Source organism: Hydractinia symbiolongicarpus, chromosome 9 (assembly GCF_029227915.1).
Source record: "Hydractinia symbiolongicarpus strain clone_291-10 chromosome 9, HSymV2.1, whole genome shotgun sequence".
In the NCBI taxonomy this organism is placed as follows: Eukaryota; Metazoa; Cnidaria; class Hydrozoa; order Anthoathecata; family Hydractiniidae; genus Hydractinia; species Hydractinia symbiolongicarpus.
The window spans coordinates 20,726,075-20,753,909 of NC_079883.1; the positions used below are offsets into that span (position 1 = coordinate 20,726,075).

The 27,835-nt window shown below is 33.9% G+C and overlaps 1 protein-coding gene across 1 annotated transcript; it reads right to left on the bottom strand.

Moving 5' to 3' along the window:
* Positions 1 to 838: 838 nt before the first annotated feature.
* Positions 839 to 27,769, bottom strand: LOC130657245 (DNA topoisomerase 2-alpha-like). Its single transcript, XM_057460222.1, has 23 exons — positions 27,662 to 27,769; positions 20,746 to 20,998; positions 16,017 to 16,080; positions 13,968 to 14,205; positions 13,083 to 13,295; positions 12,622 to 12,804; positions 12,104 to 12,346; positions 11,722 to 12,018; positions 11,119 to 11,355; positions 10,381 to 10,596; positions 8,982 to 9,189; positions 8,775 to 8,896; positions 8,283 to 8,663; positions 7,848 to 8,047; positions 7,363 to 7,498; positions 5,816 to 6,011; positions 3,596 to 3,849; positions 3,276 to 3,359; positions 2,783 to 3,080; positions 2,499 to 2,668; positions 1,873 to 2,337; positions 1,664 to 1,783; positions 839 to 1,568 (listed from the first exon to the last, which is right to left on the bottom strand). The coding sequence occupies exons 1-23, from the start codon at positions 27,674 to 27,676 to the stop codon at positions 1,359 to 1,361; spliced, it is 4,803 nt and encodes a 1,600-aa protein (XP_057316205.1). The 5' UTR covers positions 27,677 to 27,769; the 3' UTR covers positions 839 to 1,358.
* Between the last annotated feature and the right edge of the window lie 66 nt (positions 27,770 to 27,835).

Genomic DNA, 27,835 nt, shown 5'->3' on the forward strand with positions numbered 1-27,835 from the left:
TTTCAGGCGTCCTTGGCACAAAATAACAATTCGGCTATCAGTTTAAATAAAATATGCATATTATTATTAAGCTCACTGCTCAGTGACTAAACAGGAGGGTTCTACAATTTAGCCACCCTGTTTAATTTTTCCTCTGTAAAACAAGCACTAAGCATTAGTTCTGCTACCTAAATTGCAAAGTCAACCTTTTGTTGCTTTAATGAGTTTCTTATCTTGCATGCTTTAAAGTGTTTTCTTGATGCTGTACATATTTTATTGACATAAACTAGCTCTTATGCAGGGATATTGTGTTATTCAAACATGCTTTTACTGGTACAACTTTTAACTTTTATTAGAAACCTTATAAACTTAAAAAAATGATGTAACTTTTGTAATTCATTATATTTCAGCCTTGCGTTTCTGAAAAGTAATAAAAGCAATTTTTAGTAATTAGTCTAGCATTACCTGTTGCAAATGCTAGGCAAGCGAGGCTTGAGTTTTTATTTGTGTGCAATACGTTGATGATTAGAAATGGGCTTTGTGTATCCTCAGTAACAAAAAAAAAACCCAGCTCCGTTTTAACATTGGTTCCACAGCTTCATAACTGTGCAGCTATCTTGTTTACTTATCTTTTTAGAGAGAATAGAGCACTATACAAGAAGTTTTGTCATCCATTTAGATGAGCTTTTTGAATAAAAAATTCTTAGTGGAATTTTTCTGCTTTTACCTACAATATCACAATTTGTGTCCGCATGGACAAGTGGAGGGGTCTGTTAAGAACATGGGAGGGGTCGATAAAACTATGCGGACATCCTCAATGGATGTCCCCTTAGGCAGATAGCCGTTGCAAGAAAAACGATTTCTAAAAAAACGATCATTTTTAGCCAGTGTGGTGGCGCCCGTAAGCATACGGCTAAAGAAAAAACAAAAAAAAGTTGCATACATGTTTTTCAATAATGGTGATATATATACAGTGCAACAAGACTTGAAAAAGATAAAAGTATTGGACATAAAAATTAAAGCACCTACAAACAGCATAGAATAGTTTCGAAAGGTTAGTACACACAGAATAACAGGCCTATGATACAGATGACCATCAATATAAAAAATGTTAACATTTTCACGAAACAACTCTTTAAGTTTTTTTTACAACAAAGACAGTTACAACCACTGAAACCTTCAAACATTTTTCCCTTTCCCTTGGATATTGAAATATCTACAGTTTTTAAAATGCTATTTACAATATTGTAAAATATTTTTAGGCTAAAAGCAATTTTTTTTAAAACAGTATAAGTGAAATGTTCATAACCATATATAATATATGGGTATCATAACCGTGCTCAAATTTGAAAAGGATATCTTAATGACCGGCTGTCAATTTACAAACAAAAGTCATCGTCATCATCGTCGTCTTCATCGGAACTGAATTTATAAGTTTTCTTCGCAGCATTTCTTCCGCCGGTGCGTGGACGTGGTTTAGGGGCGTCAACTAAGTTGGATTCATGTGGATCAGCTGTGAATGATTCATCATCGTCATCATCATCGTTACCCATAAATTTCTTGCGTGCTTTTTTAGGTTTAGCTGCGGCCTGAATTTCATGAAAAAAAAAAGAAACTTTTATAGCCATCTTAAAGTGAACACAAAAGTTTTTGGGTCACAACAAAAGCATATCTTGCATCATACCTTTGATTTGGATGGCGCCTTCTTCGCTTTTGGTTTTGTTACTTTTACGTCCTCGTCTGAATCATCATCACTGACCGACAATGGTCTCTTGGCGACAGATTTTGAAGGCTTTACAGGAGACTAAAATTAAATGTTATATTTTAATGAAATGATGATTTACTGTGGTACTTTATTATGGAATGTTCTTTATGTAGATATAAGTATTTCACCTTTTTTTTTTCCTCGTCTGATTTCCCTTTCCCAAAATTTATCTTAGCCTGTTTTGGGTCTTCTTTTTTCGTTTTAGCAGCTGCAGCTTTCCCCTTTCCTTTTCCCTTAGTAGCTTTTTTGGTGTCCTTCACTGGAGAGTCCTTTAGAGTGATAGGTTCATCTGAAGAGCCGGTAGCGTGTTCATCACTCAATAATTTTTTCTTCGGCGCTTGTTTAGGAAGTTTGGTGCTAGCTTCAGTAGCTTGCTTCTTTTTCATGGGCGACAGCTTTTCTATTAAAGCACGTGTTGCCGCCACATCCGAATTGTCGGAGTCCTCACTCTCAACCAATGGACGTTTGGTGGATTTACTTGTAGTAAAATCGCTGTCATTGTCACTATCATTTTCGGGATTAAAACTGTCATCTTCGCCATCATCATCTTCGTCATGTTTACTTTCGTCCTCATCACTGCTTTCGATGTATTTCTAGAATAGTAATTTTGACATTTCCAAAAGGTTCTAGAAATGTTGCCAACCCTATAGCACTTCTTCCCCACCTGTTTAGTTTCAAAATAACCATCTCAAAACAATTAAAAAGTAGGTTTAACATTGACAAAAATATTTATAAAACTTCTTATAACAAACACCTTTTTTTCGTTTCTTTTGCGGGTTTCCCTTTTCGGTAAATTTTCAACATCGTCGTCGCTAAAAGCCTCGATTTCATCCTCGCTATCAGACAATTCCACTTTTGCTGGCTTTTTCTTTTTCGGTTTGTCAAAACTTAAAGTACTCTGCTTCTTTTTACCTCCACCAAGATCTAAGAAAAACAACATTGAATATCAACTTCACGGATATCAAGTGTATCAGACTTATTTTGCGTTGTTAACGTCACATAACGCTATTAAGACACAAGATGAAGAAAACACCATACTTTTTTTTAGTCGATCAGCTAACGACAGAACCTCGACTTCTTGACTTCCACTTTCAACACTCGCCACACTTGCTGTATCGCTCTTTGTGTCACTTTCAAAGTCAAACGCCTCCTTCACTTTCTTAACAGTTTCCTTGGATGATTCAGTTTTCTTCTTCTCGAACGCTTTCTTGATATCCTTGCTTGCAACTGCTTTTTTGGGTTTGGAGGTTTTTCCACGAGCAGATTTGGAGGAATGGCCTTTTTTTGATAATTCTGCTGACAATTTTTCGTCCGCTCTTTCTTGTTCTTCCACTCTCTAAAACACGATGGAATAATAAAAAAAGAGTTTGACATTTTACGTGTTAACAAAGTAGTTCTGCTTTGAAGAAAGATCATTTAATAAGTAAAAGTTTTTTGATTGTCTGAAGTATCCTAATTGAATAAGTAAAAAAAAGAAATTACAAATTTAAACTAAAAACATTATCCAATTCTATGTGTAATCTCAACATACTTCGAGTTCTTCCGTAAAAACATTCAAATCATCCATCCACAGGTCACTCGGTGTTTTCTGTCGCAACATTTCTAATTCTTCTTTCTAAATGCACGATAACCGATAAAACACAAGTTCAAACTAAAAGCACGCGATATTTTTGTCCACGGAATATGAATGTTAACTTCGTAATCGCAGATATTGCAAACGAAGGTGCTAAGGAAATGGCCAAATAAGGAAAATTTGGGGGACGGGGCCATCGGAGATACGTAACATTAGGTTTTTAAAGCGATATAAACAATACAGCATATAAAAAACACAAATCACAATGTCGTTGTTACCTTTAGATCTCTTTGTCGCAATAGCTCCTCTTTCTTCTCTTTTGACAGACTCATAATAGCCATGGACAGTAAATAAGCAAAATCTGGGCCACCACTTGACGTGGACGTTGAACTGGCAATATCAGTAGCCGGTGCATCACTTTCATCGTCGTTCATTTCGTTCCGATTGATTTGAGTTTTCCAAGCCTTAACCGGATCCGATCGGAAACCTCTCTCAACTAATGTCGTCACAACGTCACGCTTGCTACGGTTTTCTAAATGTCGAAGCAACTTATAACAAATCTTCAAAGTTTTAGAACGGGTAGGATATTTTTAAGAATGCATATACCTAAAAGAGGAACAATTTGGCGTGGGTTTCATTTGGTGAGTGAAGTTTTAAGCCGTGTTGGGTTTTTTTCATTCTTGACCATTGAATTGCATCAGTACTAATTTTATCGATCGGTATTACTATTTCCCACATTTATAATTTATATAAGTAGCACCTTAGTAAAATAAATAAATTTTAACTTTCCGTAAAATTGTTACTTGAAGCACGAGAAAATTAATGTACTTAAAAAATTATCGCCGAACATTAGGTTATCTTCATTTTCCCCTAAAGTCCCCGAAAAATGTATGTTCAATTTGCCAGAAAAAACACCGCGGGTTTACTTTGTTTACATCACGTAATCAAAATAACGGTACTTGATTTGCTAATATAATAACGTCTTTATTTTGAACGTTAATCAAATGTAACGATTACTACGTCATGAAAAAAACGCAAAAGTGAAAGCAAAGAAAGTCGAAGCGTAGAAGTAAAATTGAGTTAATAAGATAAAAAGGTTAAAAGTAGAAATACAAAAGTAAAGTTAGAAGCTATTAAAGTGGACGTTGAAAGCGAGAGTTTGAAGTAGGTTAGAATTCATAGGAATTTTTTAGACGTTTAATTTTTATGCTCGCTGGAGCTTTCTTATATATTTTTTTATGATCTTTTAGGGAAAAGACAATATTTAAAAAGCGAAAGAATTTATTTTTGTTGATTTGTGCTTACTCTTGCACATTAAAACACTATAGGTTTTTTTAACATAATTCGCAAGTTTTACACATTTGAGATGCGCTATTTCTGACGTTGTTATTATCGGTGTTGTAGTCGGTGTTGCAACTATCAGTGTTATTATTGTCGATGTTGTAACTTTCCATCATCTACATTTTACACCTTTGAAGCTGTTGTTTTATAATTTGTGTAAGGTTTTGTGGGTAGGGTTTAATCCGATTTGACATTTGACAGACTTAAAGAACAGTTTTGTTAAATTAGGAATTGCAAAAGTTCTTTTTTTTACATTTTCAGATTATTTTTGTTTTGGTAAAGGACAGTATGCAATATACTGAAATATTTGCTAACGTCATTAAAATTTATATAACAGATCTTTCCCATTGCCCTTCTGCCTAAGTGAATTTCTCCACTGGTCTTATCTACTAGTCACCTTATACTAATAGACTAAGTGTGTTGATGTCACCGAAAAAGTTATGACTCAAATAATATTAATCGACGTCAATACCTTAATTTAAATCAATGAAGCCATTGCAATGCTGTTACAACTTTGAGGCCAAATAACTTAAAAACAAGTTGATCACATCAGTCATTTTTCACCGTGTGAGTAACTAGAGATAACCTTGGACTAAATTGGGTAAGTTCGCCAAACCTGGGTCCCCAAACCCTTTTAGAATACACGAGTTGATGACGTCATCAAAAAACCTTTGAACCCTAACATCTCTGTAACTGGTGACAAAAGTACATGATCTTATAAATTTTCTTAATCAGCGTTTCAAGAATTATACGATAAAAATTTGGTAATTTGACGGGTCTTTCTGTTGTCAGCAAAATTCAAAACCCTAATATCCCCTTAGGCGTTTGTCGAAAACATTTGAACCCACACATTATATTGTTCAGCCTTTCAAGCTCTGCAATAGAGGCAACGGGTAACTTTTTTTGTGTATTGACGTCATTAGAATTCAAGTGACAGTCCTTTTTTCCATTTTTCGCTGCCTAGTTAATTTTTCCATGGGCCTTATGGACCAGTGATTACTAAAAATTATAGTTATTATATTTGTGTGATTTTTTTGTCTGACATCCCAGACTGCAGATATAGTGTTTTCCCCCATTTCTCAGATATAGTGTTTTCCCCCATTTCTCAGATGTTACAAACCCTGCTACTCGATATTACCACACAAAAGGAATTTTACCTATAACAACTTTTCCATCTATCTTTTCCAAAATGAATCGTGCTTGGTTTTCTAACTTTGCACATTCTGCTTCCAGCATTCCCAACAAGAACTCCTTTCTTTCTTGGTATTTAGTTAAACGGACTTTATAATACGCCTTTAAAATATCAATAGGGCTATCGTATTTCTTTAAACACCCGTACTCATCAAACAGGATCTAAGATAAAAATGTAGCACACGTTTTTGTTATATAAGAAGTAAGTAACATAGTATAGAAGCTAAGAGGGCAAGGCGTCAACTTGGACAGACAATGAGGCACATTATAGTTGTCGTTAGTCTGTGAAAGAATCTGCGGATCGCCATAGTTTCGCCTGGCGCACTTATTTTCCACATCGCTATTTCGTGCATTCTTGTCTGTCTGTTAGCATGAAGTGAACAATACCAATTAAAAAAATTGCTTAAAGATCACAGAATACAAGCTACTATATTCAGCAGACACAAAATATGGCTATTATTTAGGAGACTAGTCGTCAGTCAGTAAAAAATCCACGGGAATTAGCCTCTCGTAAAAAAGTTGATAAAAAATATAACGCATGTGATTTGTAGTTTAAAGATTTCGTGCGTAATTTAGCATCACCCGGTTGGGCCAGAAGACAAAATACAGCTATTAATATAGAGATTGTTAGACCCCAGAAGAATCTGCGTGTCTGCAGGTCTTCTGCAACCGTCACTGAAATTTAATAACAAAGTGGATAAAAATATATTGCATTTTCTATTTTGTGTTTTCTCGCACAGAGACACAATACGGGTAATCGCTCTATAAAAATAATATCCGCATTGTCTCTTTTTGCATAAAAAAAAGTTCTGCTACGAATACACGAATTGCGATATATAAATGAAGAAAGAAACCCTTAGAATTGTCCCTTGGGTTAACGACTAGTACTGAGATATTTTTAGTTAACAAAACACCAGGGTGCCCACTCAAATCTTTAGTTTCTGACATTCTCTTTACTTGTCCAACTATTTTGCACGATATTCTAATAAAACTTAGTCTTTTGTTTTCATTGGATTTTATTAGATTATTTAGATTTTTATTAGAACAAAAATGTTAAAAGCTTATATTATATCTACAATCCTGGCCAAAATTGTTGATAAAATTTCCAATGCAATATAAGATAAACAAAGATGCAATCCCCCCCCCCTCTCCCCGCATTTCAATGTTGAAGCCAATGGCTGGCTGTGGGTTGAGTGACCAGCTGCATTTTTTAAACTGTGACAATGACTTCAACATTGAAATGGGGGAGAGGGGGACTGGAAACTAGCTAGTATTATATAAGTGAAAACCTGCACGCCTAGTTTATGTCAACAAAACAGAGAATCTCTACATATGGGACCACAGAAACAAAAAAAGATAATAAATCCACATGTGTTGGGCCTTTTCTCAACCAATTTTGGCCAGGATTGTAGAATTCAATCAAATATTTTGCTACTTAGCAGTCAACACTACCTATGACTTGGGCCTCAGATTCTGATATCAAACCGAGAAATTTATTATAGAAATAGTTTACCATGGATGTGGTATGCAAAGATGATTCTAGTTTAAATTTTTTGTGAAGACCTTCACGTTCAGCTTGTGAAAGTTGTTCTTCTGTCATTGTGACAACGAATTTAACAGTAGTATCGGTATGATATTCTTTGTAATCACTAAAATAAGTACACAGTAAAGATAAATCACGAAAAGACAGCATAATTTTTTATTAATGAATGATATAACCGATCACAACACTAAAACATTGAGCATTTCGAAAGATTCTGTTCTCTTATGAATAAGATAATGAAAACATACTGACTGGATCATATAGCGAACATAATGACAAAATAAGCATCCTATGCAATTTTAAGATATTCGTAAGGGGTACTTATCAACAAGAGTGCTAATTTGTAGAGTGCTTAAATTAAGGACTGGATAGAATTTAACATCTACTTGTTTAGTTCAACATTAAAACGACAGCTTGGTAATTATACCATTAAATTTAAATCATCAACAACTCACGTGATACAAGATTTAATCTTTTCATTTCCATACAAGTAAACATCCATAACCTGCTCTTTATACGACTGTGTCCACGTTTTGATAGGTAATTCAGTTATTTCGATTGTAGTTTCATCAATCACATTAATGCTACCAGAACAGGTGTATTTACCAGGCTCTGAGGAATTTATTTCTCCAAGAAAGTTTTTGTATGAAGGAATCTGAAAAACATTTCATAATATAGAAAGTGAGGGTTACTGAGCACAATCATGCACTGGCAAAATACTTCGACTTTAAAAATTAAGCACTCAAAATTAACTGGACAAAAATAGCAAACTTTCTAACAAATTAGTTCAAAATTTAGGACAGTAGGGAAAACTTCTGAAGAAAAAACAGTGAAAGACTGCTGAAAAATAAAATATTAAGAGAATGCTGACAAAACCGCAAATCAGGTACCATTTCTTGTGGCTCTTCTCCAGCAATCATCCTTTTCACATTTTCAACAATTTCACGCACATCAAAATTGGGTATTTTTGTGGCGTAACCTGTGCCAATACCATCTGCACCATTTACCAAACACATTGGGATAATAGGACAATACCATTCAGGTTCGATTTTTAAATTATCTTCATACAGAAATGTTAAGACGTTGTCGTCAGGGACTGGAAATAACAGTCTTGTCAAGGAACTCATCATTGTACAAATATAACGAGGAGAAGCACTATCTTTGCCTCCCAGGTTTCTTGTACCAAACTGTCCATGTGGAACTAATATGTTTAGATTGTTACTACCCACAAAATTTTGCGCCAAATTTATAATTGTTCCCATTAAACTCATCTAAAATAAAATCAGTAGTAGCAAAATAGACAACACAGAATAAACATTCATACTTTCTTAAGATTTTCAAACATTCTCAACAACCAAAAGTTACATTTGAAGCAACATTACCTCACCATGATGGTATGCAGAAAGCTCAGCAATTGAACCAGCCAGCTGCGCCACTTTCACTTCATGCTTATCATTCCTCTTCATACATGTGTATAAAACTTTTCGTTGGCCAGGCTTCAAACCTAATGAAAAAGTATTTTAAATTACCAAAATTATTTGTCCACAATGTCTAAATTTCACAGTTATCGTTAGCACAGGTACACCTACCATCCACTAATGATGGAATGGACCTTTCATTATCGTAATTTGAAAACAACACCAATTCTTTATTTACAAAATCTCGATACGTCACAGAATGAGTGCCCTTATCATACAAGTAAGCCTCTGGAAGGCCAGCCTCCTTTCGCAAACGCCTTTCCTCCATGTTGTTATTTAGCCAGTTTTTTCGGTCATTTATACACTTCTTGCTGAAAGCCTAAAATTGCAATGTTCATGCTATTTCTTTATTAGATGCACAGATTTTATATTTATCAAATTTTACAATTTAAACATAGGTTATTTGGTTAGATCTAAAATCTTAAACTACACAAATTTATGTTGCTGTTAGCATAATTTCATGCGCTGCAATGAGACAAGTTGTGGAGTGCAACAAGCAAATTTTAACTGCTGCTTTCTTTCCATGTTGCCACTTCTCGTTATAACCGTGAAACATTTTTATCTCATTAATAAATAATCCTTATTTACAAGTGTTTTTCAGTTTAGTGGAGCTTATGTTAAGCTTGGTTTCCACCCAGCGCTAAATAGCGGTAAGTAGCGCTAACAAGCAGTAACTTTTTTTGAACAGTAACTAGCAGTAACTTTTTATGTTTCCACGTAGTTATAGCTAACGGTAATTATTGTTAATCTTATGTTTATTTAACTTCAAATTTTTGAAGATTCAGTTGAAAGCATGGATTCATAGGAAGAAGATTTTTATTTTTGATAAAGAGAAAAAGAAAAAGAGAAAACATCGTTTTTGGGCTTGTGGTATTTACAAAAAGAGATGAGCAGTGAGTTTTCAATAATCTTGTCAGGGAACTACAGCTCGGCGATAAAGAATATTTTTACAGGTAAAAAGTATATGTTAGAGAAAAAAAAGTGGAAGGTTTTAATTGATGACTTCTTTTCATTATACAGGTACATGAGTATGAATCCAAACTGTTTTGAACATTTGCTCACAGTGGTGACGCCTTTGATTGAAAAAACAACAACAAGGTTGCGTGAGCCTATATGCGCAAGATAAGCACTTACACTTCGTTTTCTTGTATACTGAGAGCTTGTCTTCTTATTTTTTCACAAAAAACACTTTATTACAATAAAACTTCTCTATTTAAGATATGAAATATATATAAAAATATTGTTCACTTTCGAAAAAAAAAGACTTGAAATGAATATGAAAAAGACTGAAGAAAATTGAATATTTAGGTAGGCTAGGTATCGCTCGCAAAAAAGTTACCGCTAGCAAGCGGATAATTTTTTATTAGATTCTACTAAAGAAAAATTTGCCGCTTATCATTCTCTCGCTAATGACTGCTCATTAGCGCTAGATGGAAACCAAACTTTATGTTTCTGTTTTATCACACATTTTAATCGGCATTGGCTAACAGGTACGAAAATATGTATTTACCATAACCAATGCTTGATCGTTTGATGGACCATCATATTCAAATACAATTCGATGCCTTTGCATGTTGGAAAAATACTCCTTTCCTTCTTTGCTGGTTGAAGTTCCCAAACCTTTGTAGTACTTTATACGCCATGATTTAAAGTTAGGTGTATTCGATTTCCATTCTTCAAATTCTGGAATACTAAACAAGGATATAGACTGACTTCCTTTTGTCACCTAAAAAAGACATTAGATGATAAAAAAAAATAATAGGTGTATAAATCAACGCATAAAATCTAGGTCTGAAAAAATTTGAATTTCTAGGAAAAAGAAAAAAAGTTGCGACTTAAAGCACATTTAAAACTGACATACAATATAAATACTTTGTATATTGACATGCTGAATTTTAGTACAAGTCTTGAATGATCTGAAAAAAGGGACAAAACTCATCTCAAACGATTTTAGGACTGAAATAAAAAAAAAATGGATGCCTTATTTTGTCTAAGATGGCATCATCACATATTTCATAACCTTAAAATAAGGCAAAAATTGTGGAACATTTACTGAAGTTAACTAAAAAAAATAAAAAGTCACCAAATTTTCACCTCTTAAACAAAATGCTTCAAAATCCATGACAAAAAAAAATTGGAAGGGTAAACCCAAAGTAAAAAATAAATAAATAAATAAATAAATCTAGGGCATTCTAGGAGGGCTGGCTATTTCGTAATATTTTGATTAGATAAGAAATATTTTTGATACCTTAACAATAGGTGTAATAAACTCCTCCAAAAACGGTAACTTCAGTAAGCTTGGCCAATTGGCATGTATAAAATTAATTACAAGTCCTTTAATATGCGATCCGTCAACATCTTGATCCGCCATTATCATTAAATGGCCATATCTTAAAGATTTCATGTCACTTTCAGTTTCATATTTTTTTCCAAATTGCAATCCAATAATTTTAAGTAAATTTCCAATCTCAGCATTATCCATAATCTAAAGGCATACAGAATACAAGAACCAAACTAAAAGGCTGTCATATATTAAGCTGAGAAGAGTTTTAAAGATTTAGACATATAAAATAACAAGATCAGATTGCTATCAAAGTCATCTGAATTTACCTCTATATAGGTTCTAAAAAACAAATCCATACTCCATAAAAGACGATGTATTTTATTTGCTCAAAGGAGTTTCCAAACAGGAAGAAATAAATTGAACTAAACAATACAATTGAACTAAAAAATTTAACTCTCAGTATTTTTTTTAAAAAAAGCACACAAATATATTCATATCCATCACTTTCTTTGTTTTAATGACTATATGTCGTTAATAAAATTGTGGGCACTTTCTATAGATACATACCGATTTGTGGGTTGCATCCCGAACATTCAAAAGTTTACCACGCAACGGGAAAACACCATATTTATCTCGTCCAACAACACCGAGACCTGCCATTGCTAAAGCCTTGGCTGAGTCTCCTTCAGTTACAATCAAAGTACAATCACGTGAATTTTTTGTGCCAGCATTGTTTGCATCATCAAGTTTTGGAATCCCTCTTAATCTGCTATGTTTTGTTGCATAAGTCTTTTTGTTTAGTTGTGCTTCAGTTTTAAATTTCACCCATGACATAATGTTGTCTAGAACACCACAATCTTGAACCTTAAAGAATATATAACAACAGGTTAAGAATTTAAAGTTCAATACAACACTAAAATATTAAATATAAAAAAATTTATCAGCCAACCTGCTTAATATATTTTGGTGATAATTCACATTTTGAACCAAACCTTTCCTTACGCAATGTCATATTTTCTTTTGTTTGAGAATCAAAAGTAGGATTTTCAATAAGAGTATTTGCAAACACCCATAAATGAGATTTGATCTGAAAAGGCTTAATTTCCAAGCCACCCTTTCCTGTCTTTTTCTTCACAGTAGCAATCAATTTTTCACACATCTGGTCCAACAGATAATTGATATGTGTTCCTCCCTAAGTTAATAGATTTACACTACATAAATGTGGAATTTAGGGTTACATTAAAAACAGAAATAAATAAGTGAAATATCAAGTTAAAAATATGTTTTATTGTCCAAAGAATTGTCCAAATAGTTACAAAAAAGTCAACATGAAAAGTAGATTTAAAACCCCCTGTCTCACCCATAAAAACCAATAATCCATAGTTATGCTAGGTTTCCATTAAAAATATAAAGATTAGGCATTGTGTTAAAACCATGATAGAAAATGTTTGCACATTTTCTTTTTACCTTTGTGGTAGCAATACTGTTAACAAAGCTGGCTTGTTGAAATCCACTGTCACTAACAGTAACACAGATCTCCCAACGTGGATTAACAATTTCATGTACAACTCGTGGAATCTCTTCATCTGAGTTTTTTTTCAATGCGGCACCTTTTAAATACAGTTCGACATATTCTTTAAACGTTTTAATCTGAAAACATATCAAGTTGTACTTTGTAAGATAAATGATATTGATTACAAGAATAGTATTGATTAGAGTATTTCCTTACAGTAAAATGAGTGATAGAGAAATACTTTGTTGAGGAAAAGTAACTTTACCAGTGACAAATATAACCCATGCAATTACCTTCTTGCACACGTTACGAAACTATAGATCAAGTATTGAAAAATGCAACAAACATCGAAACTGTCTAATTGACACAAAACGAGCTACCCAACAAAGTAAAATCACTACCCATGATATTTTACCTTTATCTTTTCCCCATTAAGAGTTACATGTACACCTCTACACACACCAGCCATGTCATATGCACGTCTCATTAGCAAAGCAACTGAGTCATCATCCAAACTTTGCATTTTAAATTTTTCCAGATCTGGTGAAAATGTAATGCAAGTGAAATCAGTGCCAGAATAATCAACAATTTTGAACTCTCCAGGTTTTGTCATGTTTTTGGTCCATGTCTGACAAAAAGAAAAAGAAAAAAATATTTATATAGAAAAAGGAAGAGGCCAGTGGAGAGTGTTTTTTTAATTCTTTTTTACTCACGCATTAAAAAAAACAACAGTTACAAATTAAAATTTGATCATCCTTGGCATACTTCGGGTCAGGTACTTGTTTAAAAAACACAATTTTTCAACAATATTAAAGTACTACTTACCTTAGTAAAATATTTAAAACGCCTAAAACAAGATTGTATATATCAAAACTGTCAAAATAATTTTACCAAGTGTTGCAAATCATTCGTACACAGATTGATTTTAACTTCATCAAATTGTTTTGGCTATAAAGTCATTAATTCCCGCAGATGAAAGTCATTAATCTGAGCGGTGCGATCAATAGGGTCACGTGCCATGGAAAATGACTGGAGCGAGTTTGAAATTTTTAACAAAGAAGGTCGAAGGGGCCATCAAGGTGGTAGAAAAACAAATAATTAAAAAACAATATCTGGGGCTACATTAACTTTTAACAAAAAGTGAATATGTCATTAGGAATTTCTAATGAGAATCTCTCAGGAAGTAGCAAAACAATTTTTAAAAAACAAGCAAACAGACCTTATGCACAGTAGAAATCCTTTCTCTTACAACAGACAAAATATTTTGTTTACACATATGAAACTTGTTAAATACTCAAACCTGTTTAAATTTCTTTCCTCCGTTGGCAGTTTCAACAGTAAATTTTGTGCTAAATATATTGCATAGTTTTGCACCAAATCCATTTCTGCCACCAACAACTTTCTTTTCAGAATCATCATAATTACTGGAGGTAAGCAAGTGACCAAATATCAAAGTCGGTACGTAACACTTTTCTTCTTTGTGCATCTCAATTGGAATTCCTTTGCCATTGTTCCAAACACTGATTATATTTTTCTCTCTGAAACGAGAATTTTATACCAACTCAATTTATACGATGGTTTATACCAACCATTGTCAGAAGACTGCCAGATGGTCATCTGACAATGCTTGATACAAAATTGATTCAAAAAAGGTTGTCTCTGGACTAACTAGTATAGTGCAGGCCTATCAATAACGGGGGAGTTATTTTGGTAATGAAATTTGCATAATTTATGGTAAACAAAACAAAAACTGTCAGATCAGGTAAAAATGAGAGAAAAATTATTCCAGTGTAAAAAACATTGATCTTGTTAGTTTTAACGCCACAGGGCAGGCACAAGTGCCATTCAAGGCGGTCCTAGTAAATTTTCAGAACCTGTCCAGGATCAGGTTGCCGTAGCAATTTTCAAGACTAGTCTGGCAATGGGATGGGTTAACGTTAGTGTGTCAATATCAATCTATATTGCTCTATGAGGTTCTCTTAATCAAAACATCCTTAACATTTGTACTATTTTAAAATGATATGTCCCACAAAAACATTCACATTCCCACACAGAAAATACCATTAACTATCCTAAATACTTGACTTATTTCCCAATATTCCCAATACTTATTTCCCAATAATTCCCAAACCCTAGGCCACATTTAATTAATATTTTGTTCAGCATTTAGCGACCGCATTTCAAATTACCCTTGAAAAAATCTGCACCCTCAAACTTATTCTTGGCAAATAAGCCCCACCTTTGAAAGGCCACTATGAACATTTACAGCTCTCTGAATCCACAACGGCGTTTAGCTTTTGCCGTCGCGAATGCCGTCGTGGTCGACCTCCACAACGACAAAATTTTGCCGTAGTGGTTTATAGACTGCACAATAATAAAGTATTCTTTCCAACTTACTAATCTTGTTATCTTGTAATCTTATTTATTTCGTCAAACAAGTCTTTGTTAGATCATACCACGCATCAGTCTTTTTCAGAAATATTTGAATCAAGTAACGCGTGCGATGTTGCACATTCATTGTGCGGTAGAAAAGTGGGGGACGTTTTACATTGTGAATCCCAAACACGATGATCGAGCGTCTACGTATAGCGACTCTCTTAATCTTAACTTCCTTTTCTACATGCATGACTATACTGTAATTTTCATAATACAGAAAAAAAAATTTTACCGCATGTTGGTTTCGTTTTTAAAATTGTTTGAATAACACTTCCAGCATAAAGAAAAAAAATCCATTAAATTTGGACATGCTATGGTTTCCAATTGTTTTGTCAAATGAAAAAATTATCTACAATTAAATCCATGATAAATTGTCTTTTCCGCCTGTAGGTGCAGTTTTGCGGACTTGCTTCATCCATGCTCCGTCGGCGTTCAGCTTCGCATTATTTAAGAACTGCATGGCTGGATTTCTTGTGAAGACCTGGTTACCAATGACAAAGGGGCCAGGCAAAAGAGATTCATGTCTTGTAGTTCTTTTAACTAAGTCAGGAGTCACTGAATTAGCTAGGATGATCAGGTTGGCTATGATAGGCTTGATTAAAAGGACCAGGACTATTCAATATTTTTGAGACCTGAAAATGAGGGTGTCCGACCAAGACGGAAATCTATCAAACGTTTTGTCTGACGAAAGTTTGAAACGAGCTAAGGGCATGTCCAGTCTCCGCAATAAAATTAATTAGTTTGTTTTGCCATTGTTAAAATCTTTCACGACAGCAAAATTTTGAACATTCTGGCTAATTCAGAGGGTTGACATTTACCTGAATAAAGTACTAAATAAATTTGTCTTGAGAAAAAAAATTTTTTCTTTCCTATTTTATAACAGTAGAAGTAGGGAGAGAGAAACAAAACTTACTGATCAATAGTAATTTTAATGCTATTCATCCTGGAATCTCTTTGTTTATTATCAGCAGCATTCACTAAAATGTGATATAAATTGTTACATAGTTTTTCACAACTTAAAAAAAAAAAAAAAAATTGAAATAAAATAAAACTTCACAATGGTGCATTTTTTTCAATTTTTCAATGCGCAAGCTTCAAAACCAAAATAAAAGAATTTTGATCTCTGGCCAATGTGTGATAAAAGAAAATACAGCCACAACAACTATTTATTAAAAGCCTTTCTTAGCCCTTTGAGCTCTTTGGACTCATAACGTCTGAAGTTTACCAGAATAATAAAAAAGTTTGTTTATTTTGTTTCAAGCAACAAGCTTACATTCTCCTTAAAAACACACAAACCATCCAAATATGTTCGATAAGAGTTTATGAAAACTGGATCATTAATTCTTAATAAATTGCTCCATAAGTGTTAATCAAACTTGCCTTGCAAGCCACCTCTAAGACAGCCATCATTCTACTGCAGCCATAATTGATGTCACCAGGCAATATTTAATACACAAACACTACCATTTGAAGGAGAAGTAACGGTTGACAACAACTTCTGCTCAAAATGTTTATTATAAAGTGAATATAAACTGTGTTAATTTTTTTATATTGTGAGTTTTGGTTCTCAAGATATTTAAGGTCAAAGTAGTACTACAGTTGCTGCCATGATAGTGTCTATGAGGCCTTTCTGCTTGGTAAATTACTAACTTGTGTGACATAATTCTGCGAGGATGTCAACAAATGCATTCTAAATGAACAAAGTGAGGGAACGCTAAACAGAATAAACTGTGTCTTATGATTGTGTAAAAGTAATTTTATTTATCATGTTTTGAAACAAATATCTTTCGCAGAATAAAATAATGTTTCACTGTCATAAATGAAATTTTGGACACAAGTTTATTAGTTAAAAAATGTATCATTTCATCATCATCATTCTCGGCTTAACGTCCGTTTTCCATGCTAGCATGGGTTGGACAGAGTATATTAATGACCCTCTTCCAATCTGACCTAGACTGTGTTAGATCTAAACTCAACTTCCTCTGTATTAAGTCTGTCCTTATAACCTCCTGCCAAGTCTTTCTCAGTCTGCCTCTGGGCTTTGCCCCAGGAACTATTAAGTCTCTACACTTTCTTACCAAATTATCCTCCTCCATTCATTCCAAGTGCCCCAGCCAATACAATCTTCATATGTGGATAACATCTTTAATTCTAAGGATAATTAGCCTGCTTCTTAACTCATCTGAACTTTCTGTCTCTCAGACTGGCGTTACACATCCACCTAACCATTCTCATATCATTCCTTTCTGAACGGTCAAGATCTTCCTGCTTCACTGCCCATGTCTCACTACCGTACAACATAACACTTCTTACACAGGCCTCATACAACCACCTTTTAACTCAATTGACAAGACTCTGCTAGTCAACAACTCTCTGAACTTTTCCCAAGCAGAACCTATCCTGCAAGTAACACTTCTTTCAACACCCTCTTCACTGTCCAATATATCACCAAGTAACAGAAGTTCTCAACTATCTCTAACGAGCCACTGTTGTACATCATTGAAGCTGGAAATACTTCATTCTCTATAATTTCACCTTTGCAACGCTTGCATACAAACTGAATGTCAGCTCTTAACCTTCCAACAATACTACTGCACTTCTTATGTACCCAATGCTTGCAAGTCTGACAAAAAAAGTTACTACCAACCCATTTCCTGCAAACTCCACAAGGCCACTTTCTAACTACCAGGTCACACTTGGCTGCAATGCTACTAATCATGACTTCAGACTTTGCTGTGTTCACCCTTATCCCTTTCTCTTCTAGTCCTTTCTTCCACTTCTCAAACTTTTCAACTAATTCTTCCATCGACTCTGCTATGAGAACCAAATCATCTGCATACAACAACTCCCATGGACAACCTGTTCTGAACTCCATCGACAGCACTTCTAAGACTAGAACAAACAACAAAGGACAAGTACAGAACCCTGATATACACCAATATTTACACTAAATTCATCACTAAGGGAATCGTTAATCCTGACACGACTTCTAGCATTGCTGTTCATAGACTGTACCATCATAACTAGCCACTTATCCACACCTAATTTTCTCATAGCCCACCAAATAACTTTACGTGGCACTCTATCAAAAGCTTTCTCTAAATCTACAAAGGCAAAATAGAGATTCTTTCTCTTTTCCAAATACTTTTCCTGAAGCTGTCTGAGTAAAAATATTGCATCTGTAGTGCTACGCCCTGGAACAAAACCAAATTGTAACTTATCAATCACTCTTTCAATAACTTTAATTACTTGATCAACCAATTTTAAACCTCTATAGTTACCCCTTTCTAATGCATCACCCTTGCCCTTGAAACAATTCACTATTACACTCAACTGCCACTCACTCGGAATAGCACCATCCTTTATAATCTGATTAGCAAGACTTGTAATAAGCTCAGCTCCAACATATCCAGATGCTTTTACCATCTCTGCAACAATACCTGATACTCCTGCAGCCTTGCCAATCTTCAATTTCCTAATAGCCTCCACTACCCATTCTTGATCTGCATAGCTGGCCCTTCTACAACATCATCATCAGACAAATTATCCTCATCTCAACCAAACTCAGTGTTAAGCAACCTCTGATAATAAATCTTCCAAGTTACCCTTTTTTCCTCCTCTGTGCTAGCCAAAACACCATCATTACGTATACACTTCTCACCTACAACATCTTGATTAGTCTTCTTCATTTGCTTTGCTATCCTGAGTACCTCATTGCGCTAGTCTTCCCTTCTTAACACATCTGCAAATCTGTTTCTCTCTGCTTCTGATTTTGCCTTATACACTGCTGTACGAGCACGACACTTAGCTTCTAAGTAAATATTTTTACTACCACCTGACTTCCGCTCTTTCCAAAGTTTCCTCTTTTTCTTTATACACTGGTCAATCTCATTATTCCACCACCAGGTTGGTCTATGTTTAGCTGGTCCTTTCGTCCACCCACAGGTATCATCAGAAGCTTCTAGAAGACAATTCTTTAAAGTAGTCCAAGTACTTTCAACATTGTCACCATCACATTGACCATTGCGGGCTAACTGCTGAAGTTTTGCAATAAATTGTCTTGCTACAATCTCTTCCTTCAGCTTCCAGACTTTACGGTGGGGCCTGTACTTTCCTTTGGCTTCTTTAACACTCTTTAAGATAATATCACAAACCAGCAACCTATGCTGGGAAACACACTCTTCCCACGGTCCTTTACCACTTTCTTGTCTGACTTTTTAACCAGGAAGTAATCTATTTGTGTCTCACAACCACCTGACTCATATGTTATCAGCCTACTCTGTCTCTTACTGAATGATGTGTTGTGAACCACCATGCCCGTTGCCATTCCAAACTCAAGCAATTTCTCCCCTTCCTTATTTCTGCTCCCAAATTCATAGCCTTCATGCACACCTCTATAACCTTCGGATAACTTCCCAACATGACCATTGTGACCAATCCTATTACCGATCAAAAACTTTATCACTATAATACGACTATTAACACGCATAACATCTATTACTTTTTCTACCCACTTCTCTGCAACGAATATACCAACTTCTTCATATCCATCACTATTACCAATCCAAAAAACTTATACCTTGCCCTCCTTATACCTTCCACAAATCTTACTGAAGCTCCTCACCAGCTGACTTCCTGAACACAACACATATCAACAGAACTACGTTGTAACATTTCAACTACTTCACCTGTTCTACCTCTCAGAGTACCAACATTTACACTAGCCATCCTCAACCTAGTGTTATCTACCTTGTGATGTGATAGCTGGATAACGGTTTGACGATGCTCATACCTGCCATCTGTTCTACCGTCTGTTTGTATTACCGATTATATGAATTAATAAGGAAATTATTGTTGGTGCTATAATCTGCTAGTTTTGAAAACAATAGTTCAATGATTATGCTTAATGAAGTACACTGGAAGTAATTTTGTGAAAGCAAAGCAAAACAAAAACAGTCTAAAAATTTTTATTTATTGTTTAACACTGTTTTTAAATTCTGTCAAAATACTTAAAACTATTTTTTCTATGAGGATGTTTTTCTGCTAGAATTTAACTGGTTTCTTTATTACTCAAACCTTGCGAAAAATTTAAATAACTCTGAGAAGACAAAGAAGTGACTGAATCCGCATCCATTGTTGTGTGATGTCACAAATCAACAAAATATGTACAAAACAAATTGGCTTTTGTTTGATAATGGCGGCAACTGTTAATGTTATTATGACTTTTTAGGAACAAAATTTGGACATAATAAAATGCAAAAATTTAAAAAAACCTTCTGGCATGTTGTTTTCATGATACGTAAGAATGTTTTGAAAACAATATGTAGGTTTTTCTATTTGTTCTTCGTTAAAGCAGTCGCATCACTATTTTTTAAGCACTTGCTAATGGCTTTTAGTTATTATACAAGAATTATGTTCACTTTTTTTCTTCTTGCCTGAGTCACTGTCTTTAATAGTTTGACTGTAAGCACTGTTTTATTCTTCACAAGAAAAAAAATCATTAAAACAAATCATTCAAAAAACCCTGAATTACACAGCTGGTCAGATGCAAATATTGAATTGTTTTATTTTAACTATGGATATCAATTGTTAGAATCTAATAGAATCTATAATAGCTTCAGGCAGAGATGCAGAATACATACCAATAACTTCATCAAAGATTTTGTAGAAGCCTGGTGTGTAGGTGATATTCCTGGAAACGATCACTTGTTTTTCTTTATCCCAAACCCACATGCTTTGGCTACATGGTTCAGGAGATCCAATATATGAGTCTGGGCGGTGTATAATATGTTCTAATTGTGTTTTTTTCTGATAAATTCTTTCAACAGAAAGCCTTTTGTTATTTTTTTTTGGCTTGGTTACTTCATCGAGTGGAGTGGTATTCATGTCGATTTCCTTAAAAAAAGAATAGACGAAAAGAATAAAGTTTGTAGTGTATTAATACAATTTGCAAAAAAAAAACAAAAAAAACAAACAAAACAAAAACAAAACAAAACAAAAAAAAAATGGATCAATCACATGCATGATTTATTCCTTCTCACAGTTTCAAAAAATTGTTCAAACATGCGAAATGATGGTCAGTAGGGTGTAATAACTGTTGGTATCTGTTTAACTGTTTGTAAATATTGGCATGTCATCATCTAATGCATAGCACGAAATGCTGATCAAGAAAATGTATATATCCTATATATAAGTGCTTTTGATAAACAGTTTAAGAGATGGTTTTTGATGACATAATCAACCTGTCTGTTTTAAAATGTGTGGTTTAACAAAATTGGTTCCACTTTGGTCAAAGGTGGTCCCTAGTTACCTATGCATAAGATGACGTTAGTTATTTTCACCTTTTCACAAAACAAAAGTAGTGGTTTTTTTGCACATGCGAAAAGCATTTCTGTAGATGGAAATTATAAACAACATACCACAGTAATCAAAGAAATCCATCCAAAAAAAATATTCACTATAATTAGTAAAATTTTTTAAAAAGAATTAGAAGAATATAGTTTAAAATTAATTCCAGTTCCTCTTGGATCATATGCCACCCAAAAATCCTTATCATCATTAACAGTTATTTTACTCTGTGTGAGTGCTACTTTTTTCACATACACAAAAATGTGCACATACCCGTTGTTTTCAAAATGAAAGTTGTCTATAAAACAACGAGTAAGCAAATTAAACTGGTTGGTCTTTGCTGAATGATCCCATCTATTTTCTTCATCTCTAGCTAGCTAGCATTTACCGACAAATTATGTGAATGTCTTATTCCTTATTCTTAGGTGATTTCACCTTTCTCTGTAACTTTTCTCTTTTCACTGACAATGGCTGGCTATGACATGATATCCTGAGCCTCACGTTCTTGATGTACCATATTACCATTTTCACCGACAGTGAAACTTGTACTAAGTCTATGCAAGGGGAGATCCAAAAGTCTTATTTCAAGTAAGGCATTCTGAAAACTAAACCATGATAGGACACTTTGATGTCTAATGGATTTTAAACCAAATGCACAAGTACGAACATCAAGCAAATTTATAAGGCCAAGGCTGTTAGCACGAGTATTATGAGAGTGAGAGAAGTTAATTGAATCAGAGAAACAGGTAGATGTTGTGAAATAAATTATAAATAAATAATAAATTTTGTAGTTTTACAGTAGCTGGAATTTAAGGATGCCTAATCTTTAAATACTGGTTTGCACTTGTTCCATGGTTGGCGAAGTTCATAAGATGTAATGCAGAATTTTAAAGGACAGTGATTCAGTTCACATGCAAACTTATGGACTAATACCAGACTTGGGGGAAATAATTTAGATTTGAATGGAAAAGAGCATTAAAAACTGACAGAAGAACATCTATCAGCACATTATGTCTTATTTTTGCAATGATTCCATTAACCTTTTTCAGTTTGGTTGCAACTGAATTAATCTGGGATCTCAAGCAGTACACCAAGATATTTTATAGTTTCACTAGGAAAAACCTTTTGACCACCAATAGAAAGCTTAACTTCACAGTTAATAGCTTTAGAAAGATGTCTAAAGAGTATATGTTCCGTTTTACTAGCATTTACTAGATATTTTGTTAGCACTGAGCCAGCGCCAGAGGAATCTAAGATCAACATTGATTTTTTTGAAAAGGAATTTCAATGAAGGATTAAAATGCAGCAAACTTGTATTGTCAGCAAAGTGATGAACTAGGCAGTCCTTAAAATTAGAATTTTTTACATTGGCAATAAAACTGCCAATGTGAGATACATTTCAACTGATTTGCGTCGGCAATATTTTTTTGTAGTCAAATTTTTCAGCTTGCAATAACTTTCGTCATTCCCTTTTTTATTAGGGCTAGACCTCTCATAAATTTGATGCATTGATCTCCTAAGACGATGATAAATGGGAATGGAGTACAAGTGACATACCTTCCAGATGGTGAACTTTGTTAAGTTAATAATTCACTGCCAACTGGCTTTTTATGTCTCAAGATGAACTCCTTAGGTTAAGGCATCATTAGGTTGTATATTGCAGAAGTCGCCAGTGACATGCTTTAAAAGTGCTTGTCACCGGCACAGTTTAACATGAAGCAAAACTGTACAAGAGACCCAATTGACAAGAGTCTTCGCAGAACATCTCTTCTTACAAACTTATTGCCTGCCGTGTCATGTGGGAGAAAGAACTTCTGGACTTTTTTTTAATACGATATACAATTTTTTCGATTATTATTAAAAATTAAATGACACCACAGTATTTCTGCAGCCTGAATGATTTTAGTTAGTGATAATGGCCTAACTTACTGAAAATCGAATGTAATTATTTTGTAGTCACAAGGAGTGAGAGTAGTTTAAACAAAACCAAAATTATTGTTATTTAAAAATTTCACAACAAAATTACGTCAGCATTTTTTTGCCAACGCAACTACGGTATCTTCATTTTTACGTAGTCAATTACGGCGAATGATGACACTAATTTTAAGGGCTGCTAAGGAAAATTTTATTGCTTCATGTAAGTCATTATTATAGAGCAGGAAAAAAAGTGGGCCAAGTACAGAGTCTTGAGGAACACCATGCTTCATAAATACCTTATTTGAGAAAATACCTTTAATGGAGACAAACTGATCACAGTTAGAAAGATAGGATTTTAATAAATTAAGGACATTACCTTTAACGCCATAATGAAACAGTTTTTTCAATAAGATTTTATGGTGAACAGTATCAAAAGCTTTTTGGAGATGTACAAAAATTCCACAAAAATAGTTACCTTTGTCTAGGTTGTCTGCAATTTTTTTAAATCATGTTAAATAAGGTTTGTGAAGTGGAATGAATTTTTCTGGCACCAAAATGTTGTGAGTATAGGACCTTGTTTTTGTTAAGGAGCTTAAAGTCTATCATGAATCAGTTTCTCAAAAAGTTTGTCAATATTTGATAACAATGAGATTGGTCTATAGTTTGTGCAGTCAAGTTTTAGATTCTTTCTTTTAAATAGGGATGACTTTAGTAACTTGAGTAAGTTGAGTTGGAAAAACACCTAAGGTAAATGAGAGATTAATAATTTTAGATAAGGGACAAGCAATTTCATTTTTAATAAGACTCCAAATATTATAAGGAATACTTGATGGACCACTGGAGTTTTTAGAGTTTATAGTAGATAAATATTTCAACATCGCCTCTGGAGTGGTGGGTGACAGGAACATTGAGTTGGGTACACTGTTTATTAGAAACTGATTAAAGTTTTTAGGTGTGTGTGGAATTTTCTTGCGAAGGTTTGTTGCCACAGAAGAAAAAAAGTTGTTGCAAGTATTGGCTACAGTTAGGGGATCTGTGCTTATAGATTTATTAATGTTTAGTGAGATTAAATTAGATTCATTGTGACTACTAGAAGTGATTAAGGACCTTATACCTTTCCAAATGTTACCAATATTCCGGATGTTTCTTTGAAATAATTAGAATAGTAATTCTTCTTACTGGTTCGACACGAAGATCGAAGATACAATCCTATGACGATAACTTTTATGTCATTCTTGGATGTTACCCATAATGATAGAGTATTTTGCACACAAAAAAGATTTATAAGCAGATTTTCATGGATTTTAGAATACCTTTGGTCACCCAAGGATTTTGTGGTTTAGTTTTTGATTTTGTTGATATAGTTTTATATGGAACATGGATATCCAAAATGTCCTCAATGGCTTTGAAGAAATTATTAAAAGATGTGTTTACATCTTTATCACCTGGACAAAGTACATTTTCTCAATTTAATGCAGAGACATCATTTAAGAAATTGGTTTCGTTAAATTTAGACCACTTTCAGTTTTTGTGGCTTAGACTTTTCATTTAGTTCCATTGATAATAAGGAACTGAGGCAAGTGGTCAGAGATGCATGTTATAACATTACCAGAAATAGTGTTCAATTCATCAAGGGTAGTGAAAATATTATCTATGATAGTTTAACTTGACTCAGTCACTCGAGTAGGCAAGACGATATGAGGAAAAAGTCCAAATGAATTAATAATATCTAAGAAATTTGTTACATGAGTATTAGTATTTACTTGCATAATATCAATGTGGAAGTCACCCATTAGTGTTAGAGATTTTATATTATATTAAAACATATTTTTATATTATATTAAAATATTATTGTTGAAGATCTCAACAGGCATTTTTAGATGTCTGTAGATACAACCTACAACATTTTTTAGGTTTTTGCGAACGACTTCAACAAATTTAGATTCTACTTCAAGTGACCTATAGGCAAGCTTATCTAGATTAACAAGAGTGGTATAATTAAGACTGTTGGATACATAAAGTAATGCTCCCCCTTTTTCTCCATCACATGGAGTGTGCCCAATTGTATAATTTGAAAGTAAAACATTACTTGGGATGAAATTTTGTTTCAGTTATATCAGTGATATCGAAAGCAAATTCAAGGTTTTGGAGAAGAGCTTAAATCTCATCAAAATGCAGACTTAGAGATGCTATATTCATGCAAAAAAAAGAAGGAGCTTTCATGTTGTCTAACTTTAATAATGTAAATTCGTCTGCATCATAGTACCTACAATTGACACCCTTGACACCCATATTTTCTTGTACAGTCTCGTAAAAGTTATTAAGATCATTCAAACAGGACAAAAAAGATTTTGGTTTAGTATTTTTTGCAGAACTGGAATTTGAAAAGTCAGGAGGAGAGGTATGTTAGTTGAGTTAAGCTAATTAGGTCATTCTCGCAGGAAATAAATATTTTGTCTACCCGTCGTTATTTTTCGTTGAAATTTTGATGAGTTAGGCGCAGCATTGGTAAGAATCAAAACAACAAGTAATATGGACGAGAATGTGCGTATTTTTTTTGCAAAAGTTAAAAATATGATTTCATATCCTAATTAGGCTATCAGCATGGCTTAATTAGGTTACATAACCTAATTTGGCTGTTTTCCCTGACTGCCAGCACAAATGCTAACCTTGTTTACTGGCATGTTTATAAAGTTTTTTTTAGTTATAGCTTATAGACAACTTGCATCATGACGCATGTTGTTTATAATACCCAGACCTCTTACGCAAATTGTCTGGAAAATAATACAGGCGGTGAGCCATGGACCAGTCCATTCTAAACTTTATTTTTAAGTAGAGGCATCTTTTGATCTTGAAAATTGTTACATGAGTATTAGTATTTACTTGCATAATATCAATGTGGAAGTCACCCATTAGTGTTAGAGATTTTATATTATATTAAAACATATTTTTATATTATATTAAAATATTATTGTTGAAGATCTCAACAGGCATTTTTAGATGTCTGTAGATACAACCTACAACATTTTTTAGGTTTTTGCGAACGACTTCAACAAATTTAGATTCTACTTCAAGTGACCTATAGGCAAGCTTATCTAGATTAACAAGAGTGGTATAATTAAGACTGTTGGATACATAAAGTAATGCTCCCCCTTTTTCTCCATCACATGGAGTGTGCCCAATTGTATAATTTGAAAGTAAAACATTACTTGGGATGAAATTTTGTTTCAGTTATATCAGTGATATCGAAAGCAAATTCAAGGTTTTGGAGAAGAGCTTAAATCTCATCAAAATGCAGACTTAGAGATGCTATATTCATGCAAAAAAAAGAAGGAGCTTTCATGTTGTCTAACTTTAATAATGTAAATTCGTCTGCATCATAGTACCTACAATTGACACCCTTGACACCCATATTTTCTTGTACAGTCTCGTAAAAGTTATTAAGATCATTCAAACAGGACAAAAAAGATTTTGGTTTAGTATTTTTTGCAGAACTGGAATTTGAAAAGTCAGGAGGAGAGGTATGTTAGTTGAGTTAAGCTAATTAGGTCATTCTCGCAGGAAATAAATATTTTGTCTACCCGTCGTTATTTTTTGTTGAAATTTTGATGAGTTAGGCGCAGCATTGGTAAGAATCAAAACAACAAGTAATATGGACGAGAATGTGCGTATTTTTTTTGCAAAAGTTAAAAATATGATTTCATATCCTAATTAGGCTATCAGCATGGCTTAATTAGGTTACATAACCTAATTTGGCTGTTTTCCCTGACTGCCAGCACAAATGCTAACCTTGTTTACTGGCATGTTTATAAAGTTTTTTTTAGTTATAGCTTATAGACAACTTGCATCATGACGCATGTTGTTTATAATACCCAGACCTCTTACGCAAATTGTCTGGAAAATAATACAGGCGGTGAGCCATGGACCAGTCCATTCTAAACTTTATTTTTAAGTAGAGGCATCTTTTGATCTTGAAATTAGAATACAGCTTGTATGTAGTTTCTTCAACATGCACAAGAATCCCGTAAAAACGTAAACATTGAAACTTATCTATAGTCAAGACCATAAGTTTTGTGGTGAGGAGCGTTACCAGATCGTCTCAAGAGCTGTTTGTTTAGATAATCACGTAATTAGGACAGTATACGCTAGCTAGCTAGAATGTTAATGCTTTTTTGTATATCCACTGTTAATGTCATAAGGACTCCTATAACAAACTATATTTTCCCATTGTTCTTATGTCTAATTGGGTTTTTCATGGGCTTATCAAATAGTAAAAATATAAAAAAAAATTACCGCCAAAGTCGCCATTTTCAACAAAATCCCCACTTTCAATATTATACTTACGAATTCCGTCAGCCTTGTTTTTGCTTCATCGCGCCAAATTTTTATCAACCAATCAGGTTTGTCATTCGCGGAGATGGTGCGCCAAAATAAAAAAAAATATTAAAAAAGCAAGAAACAAACAAA

Bases quoted from the DNA above. Each gene is read 5' to 3' on its own strand.
- LOC130657245 (XM_057460222.1), bottom strand. The intron at 13,296-13,967 runs GTTTGAGTATTT...TCTTTTTGTCAG, and splicing joins GAGGAAAGAAATTTAAACAG to ACATGGACCAAAAACATGAC. The intron at 8,897-8,981 runs GTAGGTGTACCT...CTTTTTCATTAG, and splicing joins CATTCCATCATTAGTGGATG to GTTTGAAGCCTGGCCAACGA.